The following is a 16,380-nucleotide window of genomic DNA, read 5'->3' as shown; positions in this document are numbered from 1 at the left end:
TCCTAAGTGTGCTTATAAAGTTGTGCTTACCTTTTTTTTCCTTAAAACTTGGCAATACTGGGAGTCGTTAAGACTGGAACTGAGCTATTGAGTGTTAGATATTCAAAAGTGGTCTGAGAGGCAACTCAAGAGCTCAGTTACACGAGGAAGAAGAATCCTGCAGATGGGCAGGACAGTTACTAGATCTGGGTTTCGTGGATTAGAAACAGAGCTTGCTCCAGGGCTGAGACGCCACGCACAGCTGCGGGGACTGCAGGGCGGGATGCTTCTCCGGCGTCTCCGTCAGACTAACAGGGAAGGCCTGGACTAGATCATTTATTGCCGAAACCTTTGTCTCAGAAATGTATCTGTTTTCTTCCTTGCTTTGGGCCAATTTGATAGTTTTGCTCCACTTAAAATGGGTCCGTGGTGAAAATTCAACCACTAATAATTAACGTAACATCTCTGCAAACTCTCATCCAAATATGGCCTCCTAACACACACCCCAGTCTGTCACTGCGCCCGCTGTCCCTGAGCCCTAGGAAAGCCCAAGGGAGCACAGTGAGAGATGCCGAGAAGCCGTCTTCTCTCGGGCTAGGACCTGGGTCCGGGCGAGTGCACGGGAGAGGGAGATCCAGGACGCGCCACGCCACTGAGAGGTCCTGAGTTCGAACGGCCCAACGCCAGCCCCATCGACACACACTGAGGAGACAGGACAGCCGCCGCCACGGACTCCCACAGGGATGTCACCGCATGCCCTTCCTGCATCGCCACCGCTGGGAGCAACGCGCTCCGGAACATTCTCATCTTTGCCACCCACTCTAGGAAGGGCAATCCGAGGTTTCTTAGCGTGAATGCATAAATATTCCCAAATAAACCACAGGGAGTGCCAAACGGGTCCTGTAGTGTAATAAATTATTTAGCAGAGTCAGGAAAAGATCTAAGCGAGCTTGACTGTTCAATAAATCCCGTTTGCTCCTCTGTATCCAGGGAGAAGAAGTTCCAAATAATTCTGAACAATCTACGGATGACCTAACTGAAATAAACTGTAGATAAATTTTTATCACTGCAGTCATTATTTCTCATCACCGACTTTTGTTGGAAAAGGTGATGCCAAGAAGATTCTATATAATCCACGCTGGACAAAATGGCAACTGCAACTTCCTTGGTAATTAATCTGTCACCTAGATTCTGCTCACCAGCACTTAAAAACAAGGTCTCTACATAAGGTCTGTGAGATCTAACCTAGATTAAAGCATAATAGAAAACTGGGAAGAGTGAGAGCAAATCTAGGTCCAAGGGAAAAGAGATTTTTATTTTTAGTCACACCCCATAATTAAGTATGCGTGAGAGGGGCGGGGCCTTGCGTGTTCTGGGAAGACTGAGGGAGGGGAGGAGGAGAGACCACCTTCACCTCCTGAGCACTGAGTGCCTGGGCACCGCACGCGGGACCCAAACTCACCGCTGCAAACAGACCACGCGTGATTTCGGACAGTGAAAAACGAAATAACTAGACACCTAGCTAGAAAAATGTTTTCAAACCAATTTTATTTAACTGTGGGGAAATGATTATGAATTAGTTATTAGATGGTACAGGAAATTTTGACAATTTAAATTAGGAGTGATAATGAGTGGAAACTATTTAAGATGCCATGGTGATTATTTGAGGGTTTTTTTTTTTTTTAGATTTAATAAAGTATGACATATCTGGGATGTGCTTCAAGTATTTCAGCAATGTTGGGCCAGAGAGATATCACAGTGGGCAGGCACTTGCCCTGCACGCAGCAGACCCAGGTTCAATCCCAGACATCTCCTGCGGTCCCTGGGCACTGCCAGGAGGAATTACTGAGTGCAAAGCCAGGAGGAACCCCTGCACACCACTGAGTGTGGCCCAAACCACCTTCCCTCAAAAACACTTCAGCAATGGGGGCTGGAGCAATAGCACAGCGGGGAGGGCATTTGCCTTGCACTCGGCCGACCCAGGTTTGATTCCCAGCATCCCATATGGTCCCCTGAGCACCACCAGGTGTGATTCCTGAGTGCAAAGCCAGGAGTAACCCCTGAGCATCGCCGGGTGTGACCCAAAAAAGAAAAAAAAAGAATATCCCCCCCAAAAATGTTCAGCAATGAAAGAAAAAAATAGATGAAGCACATGTAGAAAAGGGAAGATTAATCCTGAGGCATATATTTCATTTTGAAGGTTTCAGTATGAAGTTAACGTACAATCAGAATGGTAGATGTAGCCAAACACAAAATAAAGAACTGGGAGATGTGGCTGCAGAGGAAATCCGACTGTGCGTCAAAGCTAAGGATGAGCAACCCCCTCACCTTCCTTTGGGCTCACGGCTGCAGGAAGAGAATTCCAATCAAGGGTCCACGCGGGGCAAGGGTGCGGAGCAAACATCACTTCAATGCCTTTCTCCTAGAAAAGGAAGTAAGTTCTTTCCGCATCACTGAATTAATAAAATCCCGCAATGTTCTAGAATGCTCTAGAAGTCCCCGTTTCCACGCTTCCTAGTTTCCAAAACTAGGAAGGAGCAGACACGTTGACAGACAGACGGATGTCCAACTACCGAGTCACATTAGAAATGTGGCACGTGGGGCCAGAGAGTGTCCGGAGGTCCAGGTCCTTGCCTGGAACGTGGCCACCCCGAGTGTGACCCCGGCACCCCCCACAGTCCCCTGGCCGCTGCGCACAGAGGCAGGAGGAAGCCCGGAGCACGCTGGGCGTGGCCCCACCCCGGAATACAGAACCCCCAACTGTGAGAGGTGGCGTCTTCGGACAGAAGCCCCTGGACTATTTTCGTGCTGAGAGTCCAGAGTGATGCCCGTCTTATCTGGCACTGCAGAGAAAGGAAACAGCTCCCGAGAGGGACCCTGAGCACCCAGGAGGAGAGTCTCCCGAGGATAAACATTTTATCACAATCTACCTACCCCGCACATACCCGTGGAGCTCTGTCTTTCGGGGGTGTGGGGGGCGGGGAGCCCCTGGAGATGCTCTCCGCATCCCTACTCCGGCTGTTTTCGGGGGTCACTCAGTGGACCGTGCAGTGCCGGTATCACACTGGGGTCAGCCACCTGCCCCGTCTGTGCCTCAGTGCCGGTATCACACTGGGGTCAGCCACCTGCCCCGTCTGTGCCTCAGTGCCGGTACACACTGGGGTCAGCCACATGCCCCGTCTGTGCCTCAGTGCCGGTATCACACTGGGGTCAGCCACACACCCCGTCTGTGCCTCAGTGCCGGTATCACACTGGGGTCAGCCACCTGCCCCGTCTGTGCCTAGGGAAGGGGCTCGGCCTAAGAGGCTCTACTCAAAAAGTCTCAACCCGAATGATCACTCACACCAATTTTGGGGGGGAGGTGGTGCTGGTGGCGGGTCCTGCTCAGCATAACGGGGGGCCTTCAGGGACACATCCCACAGTGCCGAGGATCAAGCTCAGTGGTTCCCCAGCCGCCCTTCTGCCTAGAACACTTCCTCCAAACCCTTCACTGATTCAGGTTTGATTAACCGATTTGCTCAGTGCCTTGACCTCAGAGGAGGAACGCACACTCTCGGCACGTACAGGAAAGCCGCCCCAACTGCCGCCACCTCCACCCGCTCGGCCCACATTCCCGGGTCCCTGACATACTCGAGTTTCCGCTTTCTTTTCCCTCCACCAGAATTTAAGACCCCTAAGGGAAACCTAATGTATTTTTTATATAAGCAACATTCAGAAAATTTCTCATGTTCAGTAGGCACATGCACTTATTGATATTTTACTAACTGAATAAATCTAAATCCACTAGAGCTAAGGAAAATTTTGGAAGCAAGATTGTACCGCGGGAAACAAAAGGCAGGGAAAACAAAGGAAATTTCTAGGAAATACATATTCTAAGAAACTTTCCTATTTTATAACTCCACTGAGGACCAATTTCTTCATGTAACTGGCACAACCTGACAAGAAATGAGACATATGGTTCACATAATATATTGATAAAAGTCTTTTAAAATGTTAATAGAAAAACTCATTAGTAAGTAGTAAAGCAATGCCCTGCTGAGCATTTACTCCATCTTCTACTATTATCAAGTTAGAATTAAATTAAAATGGAAAGTTTACCCTTTTTAAGATCTGAACTTGACATCTTTAAAAAACTAGGTGAGGCTTTATTGCAAACCACAACACCTAATCAGAGAGAGAGAACAAAAGGGAATACCCTGCCATAGTGGCAGTGTGGGGTGGGGGGGGAGATGGGACTGGGGAGGGTGGGAGGGGTGCTGGGTTTACTGGTGGTAGAGAATGGGCACTGGTGAAGGGATGGGTTCTCGATCTTTGTATAGGGGAAACATGAGCACAATAATGTATAATTCATTTCAATTCTTAATGTAATTATATTAGATCAATAAAGTCCAGATGACAAAATAAAAAGAAAAAAAACTGGGTGAGGGGCTGGAGCAATAGCACAGTGGGGAGGGCATTTGCCTTGCACTCAGCTGACCTGGGTTTGATTCCCAGCATCCCATATAATCCCCGGAGCACCACCAGGAGTAACCCCTATGCATTGCTGGGTGTGACCCCCCCCAAAAAAAAAGGTTGCATCTGCTCATTAAAATAAACCTCTGGGGGCTGGAGCGATAGCACAGCGGGTAGGGCATTTGCCTTGCACACAGCCGACCCGGGTTCAATTTCCAGCATCCCATATGGTCCCCCGAGCACCAGCAGGAGTGATTCTTGAGTGCATGAGCCAGGAGTAATCCCTGTGCATCGATGGATGTGACCCAGAAACCAAAAATAATAATAATAATAATAATAATAATAATAATAATAATAAAAATAAAATAAACCTCTGTCTGTCACTGTCATCCCGTTGCTCATCGATTTGCTCGAGCGGGCACCAGTAACGTCTCCATTGTGAGACTTGTTACTACTGTTTTTGGCATATCGAATACGCCACAGGGAGCTTGCCAGGCTCTGCCGTGTGGGTGAGATACTCTCGGTAGCTTGCCGGGCTCTCTGAGAGGGGCAGAGGAATCAAACCTGGGTCGGCCGCATGCAAGGCAAACGCCCTACCCGTTGTGCTATCACTGCAGTCCAAAATAAACCTCAAAAAATTTTTTAAATAATAAATTTAAACAAAATAAAAAACTGGGTGAAATGTCCCAGTCATCTTTTGCCCACCCTGAGTCACAATAAGATGCCACAGAGAAAGCTAACGTCTGTTATTCTACGTTCTTGGCTGTGACGTGACTAACTAAAGACCAGTGCTGGCGAGCTGACAGCTGGGGAATCAGGCCATCAGACGCTGTCCCCGAGGCAGCCCCCCAGTCCCAGCCGCTGAGAAATCCCAGCGGCACCTCGGAGGACTCGGTTTCAGGGTGAAGGCTGCTCTGCCAAGAACCACGTGGCCGGGGCGCTCCTGAGCACTGTAGGGTACTGCCTCAATAAAAACACACCAAAGTCGACAAACGCCTGCACTCGGGTGGAGCGCTGTGCAGAATTACCGAACGGAAAGTCCCGCAGAAAACCTGAACGCAAACGGTGCGTGCTCACGTACCCTCAGCTTGGTCATCGTGGGTCTCGGCCCGCCTACGAACGGAGCCTCGCTCTGTTCCTCGGGGTCCTCCGCGCCCAGGGTCTCCGAGAGCTCGGGCCGCTGCTCCTGGGAGCGGGACAGCAACTCTGGCAGGTGCAGGAAACGGATCCCGCACTGAGAAGCCGCTGCTCTCACCCGTGGCACCTCCTGGACCCGCTGGTACCACGCGGCCAGCAGCGGGAACTCGGCCAGCTTCTCAGAAAGCCTCCTGGAGAGGGCGACCTGGGCGGAACCAAAGCACACCGGAGACAACATGACTACGTATCTTCTGCTCGCCGGCGAAGAGCAGTGACGAGACGAGTCCACACTCCGTGTAACTCGTGTGTCTTAAGTGCAGGTTCAAACCGCAAGCTTGGCCCCCGCCCCGGAGAACAAGTACGACCTACGCCTGCTAACGGGCTTACACAAAGGATGACAACGCTTCTGTGGTCTGCAGTGTCCGCTCTGCAGAGACATAAACATTTGTTATAACTGTTTTTCCGGAAGGCACGACAAGCAGAAACTCACACAAACCTCTTCGTTCCGTCTTGCCGCTGGCTTCAGAGCGGCCAGCAGACCTTAGGACCTATTGCTGGTCATGCCTTCGGGGAAAGCACTCAGAAACTACCAGTGTGCATTCAGGATGTCAAAGGACCTGACGGTCTCGAGCTCCCATCATATCCGTCTAAAAACCACGTCCTGTTTCTTAGAAAACACACAGAACACGGTCAGAGAGGGAGAGCGAGAGGGAGAGCTCAATAGCTGAGTGCAGGCTTGCAGTTCTTGGAGCACCTCCGAGCACAAAGCTGGGAGTAGCCCCCAAAACCAAAGAAAGAAGAAACCGATGTTCTAACCTTTCTACCTACCGAAAGTTTCTCCAGAGAAGGGGTGGGGCGTGGTTCTGAGCACTGCTCCGGCCTCCCCTGCATGCCGGCATGCAGTCAAGTCTCTCCCTTTTGGGAAAAGCCTGGCGGGACGGTATTGGGGGTCCCGAGGTGCTCACGGGGCAGCAGGCCTATCCTCAGCTTCAACCTGGGGCAGCCGCCCCCAGAAGGTGGCCCGAGCCCTTAGGCCACCGTGAGGAGCACCTCTGTGACTGTCCAGTCTGCGCCCGGCCAGACAGTCCATGAGTCAAGTCTCCTTTTCTAGAATTTCACGCAAGTGGAATCACAAATGTGATTTATGATTTGCTGCACTCAAAACATGTTTGTTTGTTAATCATCATGCAGCACTTAAAATAAGATTTTTACTCTTCAAACTAGAAAGTTTAACTATTGCTCCTGACACAGACACAGTTTTGCTTCTCACCATCAGGTGACCTCCTGGCATTCCCACCAGACCTCAGTTTCTTTAAAACTTGGACTATTCTTGCTTCCTGACAAGACATTGAATGCTGTTTCCATGGGAACACTTATAATGTCACAACTAGATTATGACATGATTATGAACGGAGAAGTAAAAAGGTCAAGTCATAGACAATCTCTACAAAAATATCTAGCAATAATTATAGCCTAAGGAGCTAGGAAAAAAAAAATTGACACACACGAATATTTTACTCTACTTTAACTGGACTCTCAAGGTTAAATAAGTACAAGAAATTGTTTATACAAACAGGGTTTATATCTAACTTCTTGTATGCTGAAATACTCAAAACACTACCATACAAATATACTCTGAGTATACTCAGATACAAGTATACAAATTATTACTCTGAGTCAATAATCAAGAAAATGTCATCAAAGAACAACCCCCAGTGAGCATTTTTCAAACTGCTGCATATGACCAATTCAAAGGCAACATGTTTTTTATTTTCATTTTTATTTTTTCGCTTTTTGGGTCACACCCAGTGATGCACAGGGGTTACTTCTGGCTCTGAGCTCAGGAATTACTCCTGGTGGTGCTCAGGGGACCATACGGGATGCTGGGATTTGAACCCGGTCAGCCTCATGCAAGGCAAACACCCTACCTGCTGTGCTATTGCTCCAGCCCCGGCAACATGCTTTTTAATGAAATAAAAAAACTAGAATATTAAGCATATAGAGAAAGATGACATTTTCTAAGTAATTATAAACATACTACAAAGGTACATATATGTACATTGATCACTTGTAAAAAGCATTATTTATTGTGAGTAAAAAAGTTTGAAAATCCCACCGCCGAGATGTGATCCCGGGGGCCGCACGCACGTGCGGCCTCTCCGCAGCTGTACAAGCATGAATCCAGACCCAGCAAAACCTCTTTCGGTGTGAGCAACTCCTCGCAGAATGTCTCCAGCCTGAGAACTAAGCCTCGGCCCCGTGCCTGCCCGGGAGGGGAAAGGTATTTCTCTCTCTCGCCTCTTTCTCTCCGGGGATGAAGGGCGCGGTGGCCGCCATATTAAGACGACCACAGATTGGGTTTTCAAGCCTGCAATTATCTAATATCTGGAAGAAATCTCCCTGGACTTCTTGTCAAAGTACAGAAATTCAAAACCTATCACGGCCGCGCGACCTTATTTGTCTTCACAGTAGGTCTGAATCTAGTGGGGTACTCCTAACAACAATAGTGAGGTTTGTGTTGAAATATTGAATGTAACCAAAGTAAACAGAATGTAAAATGAAACTTATCAGTTACAAGGTAGGGGGTGGGGGGGCGGGATGGGAGGTGTACTGTGTGGGTTTTTTTTTTTTGGTGGTGGTATATGGGCACTGGTGAAGGGATGGTTGTTTCAGCATTGTATAACTGAGACCTAAGCCCGAAAGCATTGTAATCTTCCACACGGTGATTTAATAAAATAAAATTAAATTAAAAAAAAAAAGTTTGAAAATCGTCTAAATGACGTTCTGAGATGCCAAGTTTTACCAAATTTTCACCAAAAATTTTAATTGCCCAGGAATAGATTATATGCTATGCAAATGAAGGTTAATCCTAAGTAAATAATTAAAAAATGTTCTCATTTTCTCCCAGTTTCTCAAGTTCTCTGAGTAAGAATCTATTACGTGTTAAATGCACATAGCATCTTTCCTTCCTTTTGAAAATAAGTTGTGACCAGATAACTATATAATTCATATTTAATGAGTCAATAGATGTGTCACTTTGATCCAATTTTCTTTAAATTAGACATGAACACAGTAAACTAAGGAAATTATGAAGAAGACCATCAGTATTTCATGACAGGTATCAGTGACCCCTCTGTGAACTGAGTTAATAAAGGGGAAGGTCGGGAATAAGAACATTTTTAACCACTCGACTAGGAAAAGAGAATCAATGTTTCTGCCCACCCCACTCCAGAGATATCAGAACATGAATACATGTGACACTTAAAAAATATTCACAGGGCATGCGGGATGGCGTGGAGAATGGACCGTCCCCGGGCCCGCCAGCCTCTCCCCGAACCAAAAGCTGGTCAGGCAGAAAATCACGAGAAGTGGCCCCGTTCCACAAAATCCAGAGTTTCTATGGAGCTGGGGCGAGAGCTTCAGTGGTAGAACTAGAGCAAACGCCCGAAGGGAGGAGCGTGATCCCTGGGGCCCAGAGGACCCCAGGCATGCCCCTGATATCACACACACACACACATACACACACACACACACAACAAGCACTGTCAGGCATGGCCCCCCCCCTATCTCACTCACACACACACACACACAACTTTGAGCACTGTCAGGCGTGCCCCCCCCCATCTCACACACACACACACAACTTTGAGCACTGTCAGGCGTGGCCCCCCATCTCACACACACACACACACACACACACACACAACAAGCACTGTCAGGCATGGCCCCCAATCTCACACACACACACACACAAACACACACAAGAGCACTGCTGTCAGGTGTGGCCCACCCCCATCTCACACACACACACACACACACACACACACACACACACAAGAGCACAGTCAGGCGTGGCCCCCATCACACACACACACACACACACACACACAACGAGCACTGTCAGGCATGGCCCACCCCCATCTCACACACACACACACACACACATATGAGCACTGTCAGGCATGGCCCCTGATCTCTCTCTCTCTCTCTCTTTCTCACACACACACACACACACACACACACACACACACACGGGGAACTCCCGTCCGGTTCAGCCAGGGCACTGACAGAAGTATGAATCGTGAGCATGCCGAGGCGTGCGTCTATGCGGCAGAGAAGGGAGGGGCTGGCCCCCGCGGCCTTACCAGGAAGAGGTGGACGCAGGGCAGGAGCACGATGTCGGCCAGCGTGAAGTACAGGCCCTCGGCGAACACGTGCTCCAGCGGGGGCAGCTCGGACGCCCGGGCCCTGCGGACGCGGGGCGGCTCCCGGGGGGCGGCGGCCGGCTCCTCCTGCAGCCCCAGCCTGCAGAAGGCCGCCTGCAGCTCCGGGCCGGGGCCCGTGCCGGGGCGCTGGGCCTGGGCCGGGCGGGGGCCGGGCGCCGCCGCCTGCTGCTGCCTCAGCTTCTGCCGCCGCAGCTTGTCGTCGTTGTGCACCCGCACGGGCTCCCCCAGCTTCCGCTCCAGCTGCTGCAGCTCGGCGGGCACGCACGGGGCCTGCGGGGACTCCCGGAGGAAGTGCTCAGTGGCCAGCGGGATGGTGAGCTCACAGAGTCGCGTCCACTGGCTGACCTGCAACACAAAACCCGCCGTGAAAGGCGTCGTCCCCCGACCAGGCCGGCACAGAGGCCAGCCGACCCTGGGGAGGCGGGGGGCAGGGATGTCAGCTGCGGGACACGGGCGCTGGTCATCCAAAGCGCAGGCCGTGTTCCTGAGCTGGCCCCCAGGGCTCTCCTCCTTCCCGGAACCTCTAGGGGTGGCACCAACCCCAGAACAGCAGCTTCCCAAAGCTGTGGCTATTTCCTTTCTTTTTTCTTTTTGGGTCCCACCCAGTGATGGGGCTGGAGCGATAGCACAGCGGTTGGGCATTCGCCTTTCATGCGGCCGACCCGAGTTCGATTCCTCCGCCCCTCTCGGAGAGCCCGGCAAGCTACTGAGAGTATGGAGCCCGAGCGGCAGAGCCTGGCGTATTGGATATGCCAAAAACAGTAACAAATCAATGAGCAACGGGATGATAGTGACAGTGACACTGACAGTGACAGTGACCTGGTAATGCTCAGGGGTTACTCCTGCCTCCGTACTTAGGAATCACCCCTGGCGGTGCTCGGGGCACCATATGGGATGCTGGGAATCGAACCCGGGTTGGCCGAGTGCAAGGCGAACGCTCTCCCCACTGTGCTATTGCTCCAGCCCCTAAAAACGCAGCTAGTAACAACTTCTCAAAGTAACTAAGACAAAACGTCATCCTCCAGAAAGCACTTCCAAAGTTCACAGATGTTACAAAGTTCTCACATGTCACATGTCACATGTCACAAAGTTCTCCAATGTTACATTTCAACACTGCGCTGACATGCTGGCCGAGGAAAGGCTAGTTTGACATCCCCAGCACAGCTTAAACGAATGTCCCTGGGTGTAAAAAGCAAAACCTCGCAGACGCGTTTCCAGTGTTCTCCCACACCCGGAAGTGGCCGCCCCTCACAGCTCTGCGCACCAGAGACAGCCCAGACTTACTTCGGCACATGCTTTCAGGCAGGTCTTCTTGAAACCCAGCAGCTCTAGCAGCTCCTTCCTCGAGGGGTCCAAGTCGTAGGCCCTCTGGATGATGTGTCTTAGCACGACCGCAAGCCCAGCTCGACAGAAATTGTCGGGTGTTTCCACCACCGCAGGCAAACAGCAATTCTGGACTATGGGGGGCAGCTCGTCCCGGGAGATGACGTGTGTCTGGACACCCGGGGCCGGGGGACTTTCGGGCAGTGAAACGTCTTCACGGTCTTCGGTGAGAACTAAGTACACCTTGAAGGCTCTGCAGTCGCAGTAGGCCAAGAGGAACAGGCTCGCCGCCGTGTGCAGCGGGAAGACGCAGCCCTCGGCCCGGTGGGAGAAGCTCAGGTAGAGGCACTCTGCAGGGGGGCGCTGCTTAGCCCCTTTCATGTTCTCCTCGCTCCGGACACCTGGAGGACAGGGAAGAGACGCACTGAAAACAGCGGCTCTGACACATTACCTTACAAGCGAAGAGAAAGGAGTATTTCTAAAACCTATTTAGCGTTTGTCAGAGAGAAGAGTCACAAAATGTGTTCCTGGTCTCAACAGAATTCCCCCCAAAAAAGTCCTTCGGGGCCGGGGAGCAGTAGAGGGATTAAGTTGCTGCTGCGGTTCCCGGCACCCCAGCGCGGGTGTAGACGCGGAGGCCGAGAGCGGCACGAGGCCAGCCCTGGAGACTCCCCAAGTGCCGCGGTGGCCCTGGCACAGAAACAACAGCCACTGGCTGGCTGGGAATCACCGAGAGTGACCGCCAGGGCCCCGAGCCCCGGGAAAGAAGGATTTCCGGGAGGCAGCTGAAGGTGGAGCGCATTGCACGGGCACCCGCCCGCGACCCGCCACTCGGGAATCACGGACCTCAGGGCCGAGCGTCTCTGTGGCTGAGAGAGAAGACCAGAAGAAACAAGTACTTCCGCCTGCTCAGTTAACAACTCAGGGAGCCCCGAAAGGAGCATTCGGTCACCTCTGCACGACAGAGGCGAGAACATGCCCGGGACGGAAATCACGAGTCGAGAACACCGAGAGCCCGGGAAAGCGCGACCCCCAGTACTGTGTCACCTGCCTCCTACCAGCCCCCGTGACCTCACTCCTGGCAGACCATGGGGTTCCCCGCCGTGGACTGCATCGACCGCAGCTCAAGAGGCCGCCGGTGGTTAAACCACCTCACACGTGCAGAGAGGATCCAGCTCCTCCTTCTCCACAGCCCCGGGAGCCCGACCTCCCTGCACCTGCCGCCCAGGCACCAGCGTCCAGAGGCCCAGCCGAGACCTCCCCTTGGTCCCTGCACTCCCACCGCCTGCTCGGGCTCCACTTCAGCGTCTCTGTGGCGTCTGGCCGTGCATGTCATTTCCATGGTTTCCTCTGTGAGCCAAGCACCAGCCCTGCTGGTTCCAGAGCCTCTACGCCTGCTGCCCTCCCGCTCCCGTTCCGGCCTAGTCAACAAGCAGCGAGGGTGAGGCCGAAGCTCTCACCCCTTGCGACTCTTTCCCCCTCGGAGAAACAGCCAAGATCCCCCAGGAGCCGACACAGCTCTCGGACCGACTCCACGAGGCTCCCGGCCCAGCCGACAGCTTCCTCCTCTCCGGGAAGTCTGGTCACAGTCCCGCCCAGGACCTCTGACGTTTCTGCCCAGAAGCCCCTCACCCCTGTCAGATATTTCCTCCAGTATCAATCTTCCAAGGCTCTGGGTTCAAGTTCCAAACCCTAAGCCCCACCCTCCTTGGAAACGTGTTTTGTTCCTGTTCTGCCTAATGCCTGTTACGGGTCTGTACATCTTATCACGGAGCTCTTGCTGAACAGGTTTATCAGAAACACAGCCACTGTGTTTTACAGATGCAACAATACACAATTACGGGGGGGGGGGGCGGGCATTTGCAAATCACATTCCTTAAGACGTGTGTCTGTTATTGAGAATTTAAGTTGATACAAGATTTCCTAGGGGAAATTCCAATCCAAAAACCATAGCCCTGCACTTGACGCTAGGTGGCACCCTTGAAGAGGCCGTCACCGTGGAAGCAGGAACAGGATGCTGGTGTCCTTGTGGTTGCAGAAGAGTGAAACCTTTAAAAACGACACATGCCACCCAGATGCATATTTGAAGTACCAGTGTGCCCGGAATTTTATGAAATCTTCAATGTTCAAAAATTCCTTTGATATTCTAAATTCCATTAACATTCTAAAAATTTTCAATCCAAAGTCACTTTTTAATGCTTCTTACTCAACTTTTTAGTGAATTTCTATTTTTCTGCCTTTTGGCTACACCCGGGGGTGTGCAGGGCCTATTCCTGGCTGCGTGTCGGGGGGGGTGGGGGGGGTGTATGCAACACCAAGGACTAACCCTGACCCTCCTTGCACAAAGCATGTGCTTCAGTTAACTGTGCTCTCTGAGGCCCCTCAGGGTTTTATTTATTTGGCTTTCGGGCCACACCTGGCTAGGCCCAGGGGACCACCTGGGGCGCTGAGGAGTGAACTTGGGTCCGCTGCTAACAAGGCGGCTTCAGCCCCACACTTCAGTGTTTCAGAGGAGCTAATCATCCATTCCCAAAACGGGATATAAGTTGCATTATCTTTCAAAATCGTTTAATAATGCTAACAGTCACTTTTCCATATTTTTAAATAGACATAACAGATTGCACCATGTTTTGTTCAGCATTCTCTGGAAACTATTTGATGTAGCTGTAAATAAGAATTAAAATTTTTTTTATTACTGTAGCACCTGATTCACAATAGTATTAAGACTTCTGCTTCTAGCACCAGCAGCACCGCCAAGGCCCCAAAGCTTTCCACGCTGTGCCCGGGTCACCCTGAGTCGGCCCCACAGGTCTGTTCTCAACGCCCAATGGTTTATTCTACTTATTTACTTACGTATTGCCACACTGGGCATTGCTCAGGGGTTGCTCCTGGCTCTGCACTCAGGGATCACTTCTGGTGGTACTCGGGGGGACCATACGGGATGCGGGGATCGAACCTAGGTCCGCCGAGTGCAAGGCGGGCTCTTCGGGAAAAGAACTGTACGACTGCCCCATCAAAGCCCAAGAGTTTACTCTGCAAAACTGTGGACTAATTTCCCAATCCTCTCGGTCATCTTCTGGCAGTGATGGTACAAAGAAGATGCCCGAGTCCTCAAGGAAACAGACCTGAAAGGGAAAAGGTGCCCTCACTTGCCTGGCAGGTTAGAAATTAGCAATTGGGGCGAGGCCTCGTAACCCGGTTTTTACAAAAATCAAACTGAAGTAATGCCTTGCTGTGAGGGTTGAGGATACGCAGGAACCGCGAAGGCAAGTGACGGATGGACACACCTGCCGCTCCCGGGCACCTCAGGACCTCGGTAACTCGATTTTTTTTTTCTTTTTTTGTATAATCTGCAAACTCCTCACTGTAAGCACTTAATAAATTGTATATGTCAACAAAACAGAGCAGCAATAACCTGCCACATATAAAACTTAGATGCTTGAGGGACAATGAAAAGTTCTACTGACTTTTAACCAAAAAATCTTAATACTGGAGGTTGATGTTTTTCTTCATGGGAGATAAACAATGTGACTTAATCATCCTGAAGCTGAAAAAAACACGACTCTCCTTGGACAACTTCCACTCACTGAGAACTAAATCAGATTGCTTCTGACATGTTACGTATTACCAAAACTTGCACAAATTTCATGTTCTTCATTTGTACCATGTCTTTAGAGTTTCAAAAGAACAGAACAGAACTTTCTGCCTCGAGTCTGCAGACCCGGGTGAAAGAAGCTCCTCTGTAGCCTCCTCAGGAGCGCCTCCCCCATCCACCCGACTCTCCAGTGTCTCCTCAGGAGCGCCTCCCCCATCCACCCGACTCTCCAGTGTCTCCTCAGGAGCGCCTCACCCATCCACCCGACTCTCCAGTGTGTCTCCTCAGGAGAGCCTCCCCCATCCACCCGACTCTCCAGTGTGTCTCCTCAGGAGCGCCTCACCCATCCATCGACTCCTCTGTAGCCTCACCCATCCACCCGACTCTCCAGTGTCTCCTCAGGAGCGCCTCACCCATCCATCTGACTCTCCAGTGTGTCTCCGAAGGAGCGCCTCACCCATCCACCCGACTCTCCAGTGTCTCCTCAGGAGAGCCTCACCCATCCATCTGACTCCTCTGTAGCCTCCTCCATCCATCCAACTCTCCAGTGTGTCTCCTCAGGAGTGTCTCCTCCATCCATCCAACTCCTCTGTAGCCTCCCCCATCCACCCGACTCTCCAGTGTGTCTCCGAAGGAGCACCTCACCCATCCATCGACTCCTCTGTAGCCTCACCCATCCACCCAACTCTCCAGTGTGTCTCCACAGGAGCGTCTCCTCCATCCATCAGACTCCTCTGTAGCCTCCCCCATCCTTCTGACTCTCCAGTGTGTCTCCTCAGGAGCGCCTTCTTCACCCGTCCGACGCGGGCCCTGGAGAGGTCCCTGCGCCAGCACAGAGTCACCAAGGCTCTCCGTGCTCCCCGGGCAGGGCCCTGTGACCCAGCTCCATCCTCGTCAACCACAGAACGGCCTTCGCTCTTTTCCAGCTCTGTCACGTAGCGCGCAGCCACTGCTCCGGGTGCGGGGTAAGACCCAGCCTCGGGAGCTGGACGGCTGTTCCACAGCTGACGGCAGAGGCGTGCTTGAAAGGCATTTCCTCTGTATCACGAGAGCCACCGTACTACTTCACTCCTCCGATATTCAGAAGGGGGTTAAGAAAAAATACTTCTGGATAAGCTAAAAGAGGTGGAAAGTTTATACTAAAACTTCAAGTCTAGATCCCTGCACTGAGTACTACCTCAGAGATAAGCAGCTAAGCTACATGTTACATAATAGACTCCAAAGTTGCAGATGTAACAATATCAAACCTTTACCTGCTTTTGATCAAATAAGAAATTGTTGATATGTGTGGAACTGACAGCTTAACAAACTTCAAAGAATGCAATTCTGAATAAATACATATTCCTGGGAGTGGGGGCCACACCTGGCAGTTTACTTCTGGTTCTATGCTCAGAGCCCTGACAGGCTCATGCGGGGTGCCAGGAATCAAACCTGGGTCGGCCGTGTGCAAAGCAAGCGCCCACCCCACGAAACTATCACTCCAGCCCCAATATGCATATTTTAAGTACATATACTACTTCTGATACTCAATCCTTAAATGTACATATTATTTTCTTCAGGGCTGAGAACTGTACATTTCAAAATGTGCATTAATCCAAAAGTGTTAATTCAACCTATAAAGAGATCTTACTTTAAAACATTTAAGAAAAGGCATTTTACATTTTACAT

The 16,380-nt window shown here is 51.1% G+C and overlaps 1 protein-coding gene across 1 annotated transcript in view; it reads right to left on the bottom strand.

Annotated features, from left to right (window-relative positions):
* Positions 1 to 16,380, bottom strand: part of GSTCD (glutathione S-transferase C-terminal domain containing) — a 74,633-nt gene that overhangs the window by 51,811 nt on the left and 6,442 nt on the right. The window contains exons 2-5 of the mRNA XM_055142215.1: positions 11,079 to 11,518; positions 9,714 to 10,139; positions 5,513 to 5,773; positions 2,308 to 2,401 (exon numbers count right to left, since the gene is read on the bottom strand). Coding sequence (XP_054998190.1) covers positions 2,308 to 2,401; positions 5,513 to 5,773; positions 9,714 to 10,139; positions 11,079 to 11,498 — 1,201 coding nt within the window. The 5' untranslated portion in view covers positions 11,499 to 11,518. The remainder of the gene's footprint in view (positions 1 to 2,307; positions 2,402 to 5,512; positions 5,774 to 9,713; positions 10,140 to 11,078; positions 11,519 to 16,380) is intronic.

This window comes from Sorex araneus, chromosome 6, assembly GCF_027595985.1.
Source record: "Sorex araneus isolate mSorAra2 chromosome 6, mSorAra2.pri, whole genome shotgun sequence".
Lineage (NCBI taxonomy): Eukaryota > Metazoa > Chordata > Mammalia > Eulipotyphla > Soricidae > Sorex > Sorex araneus.
The sequence above is the reverse complement of the archived record's forward strand: the minus strand, read 5'-3'. Positions and strand labels throughout refer to the sequence as shown.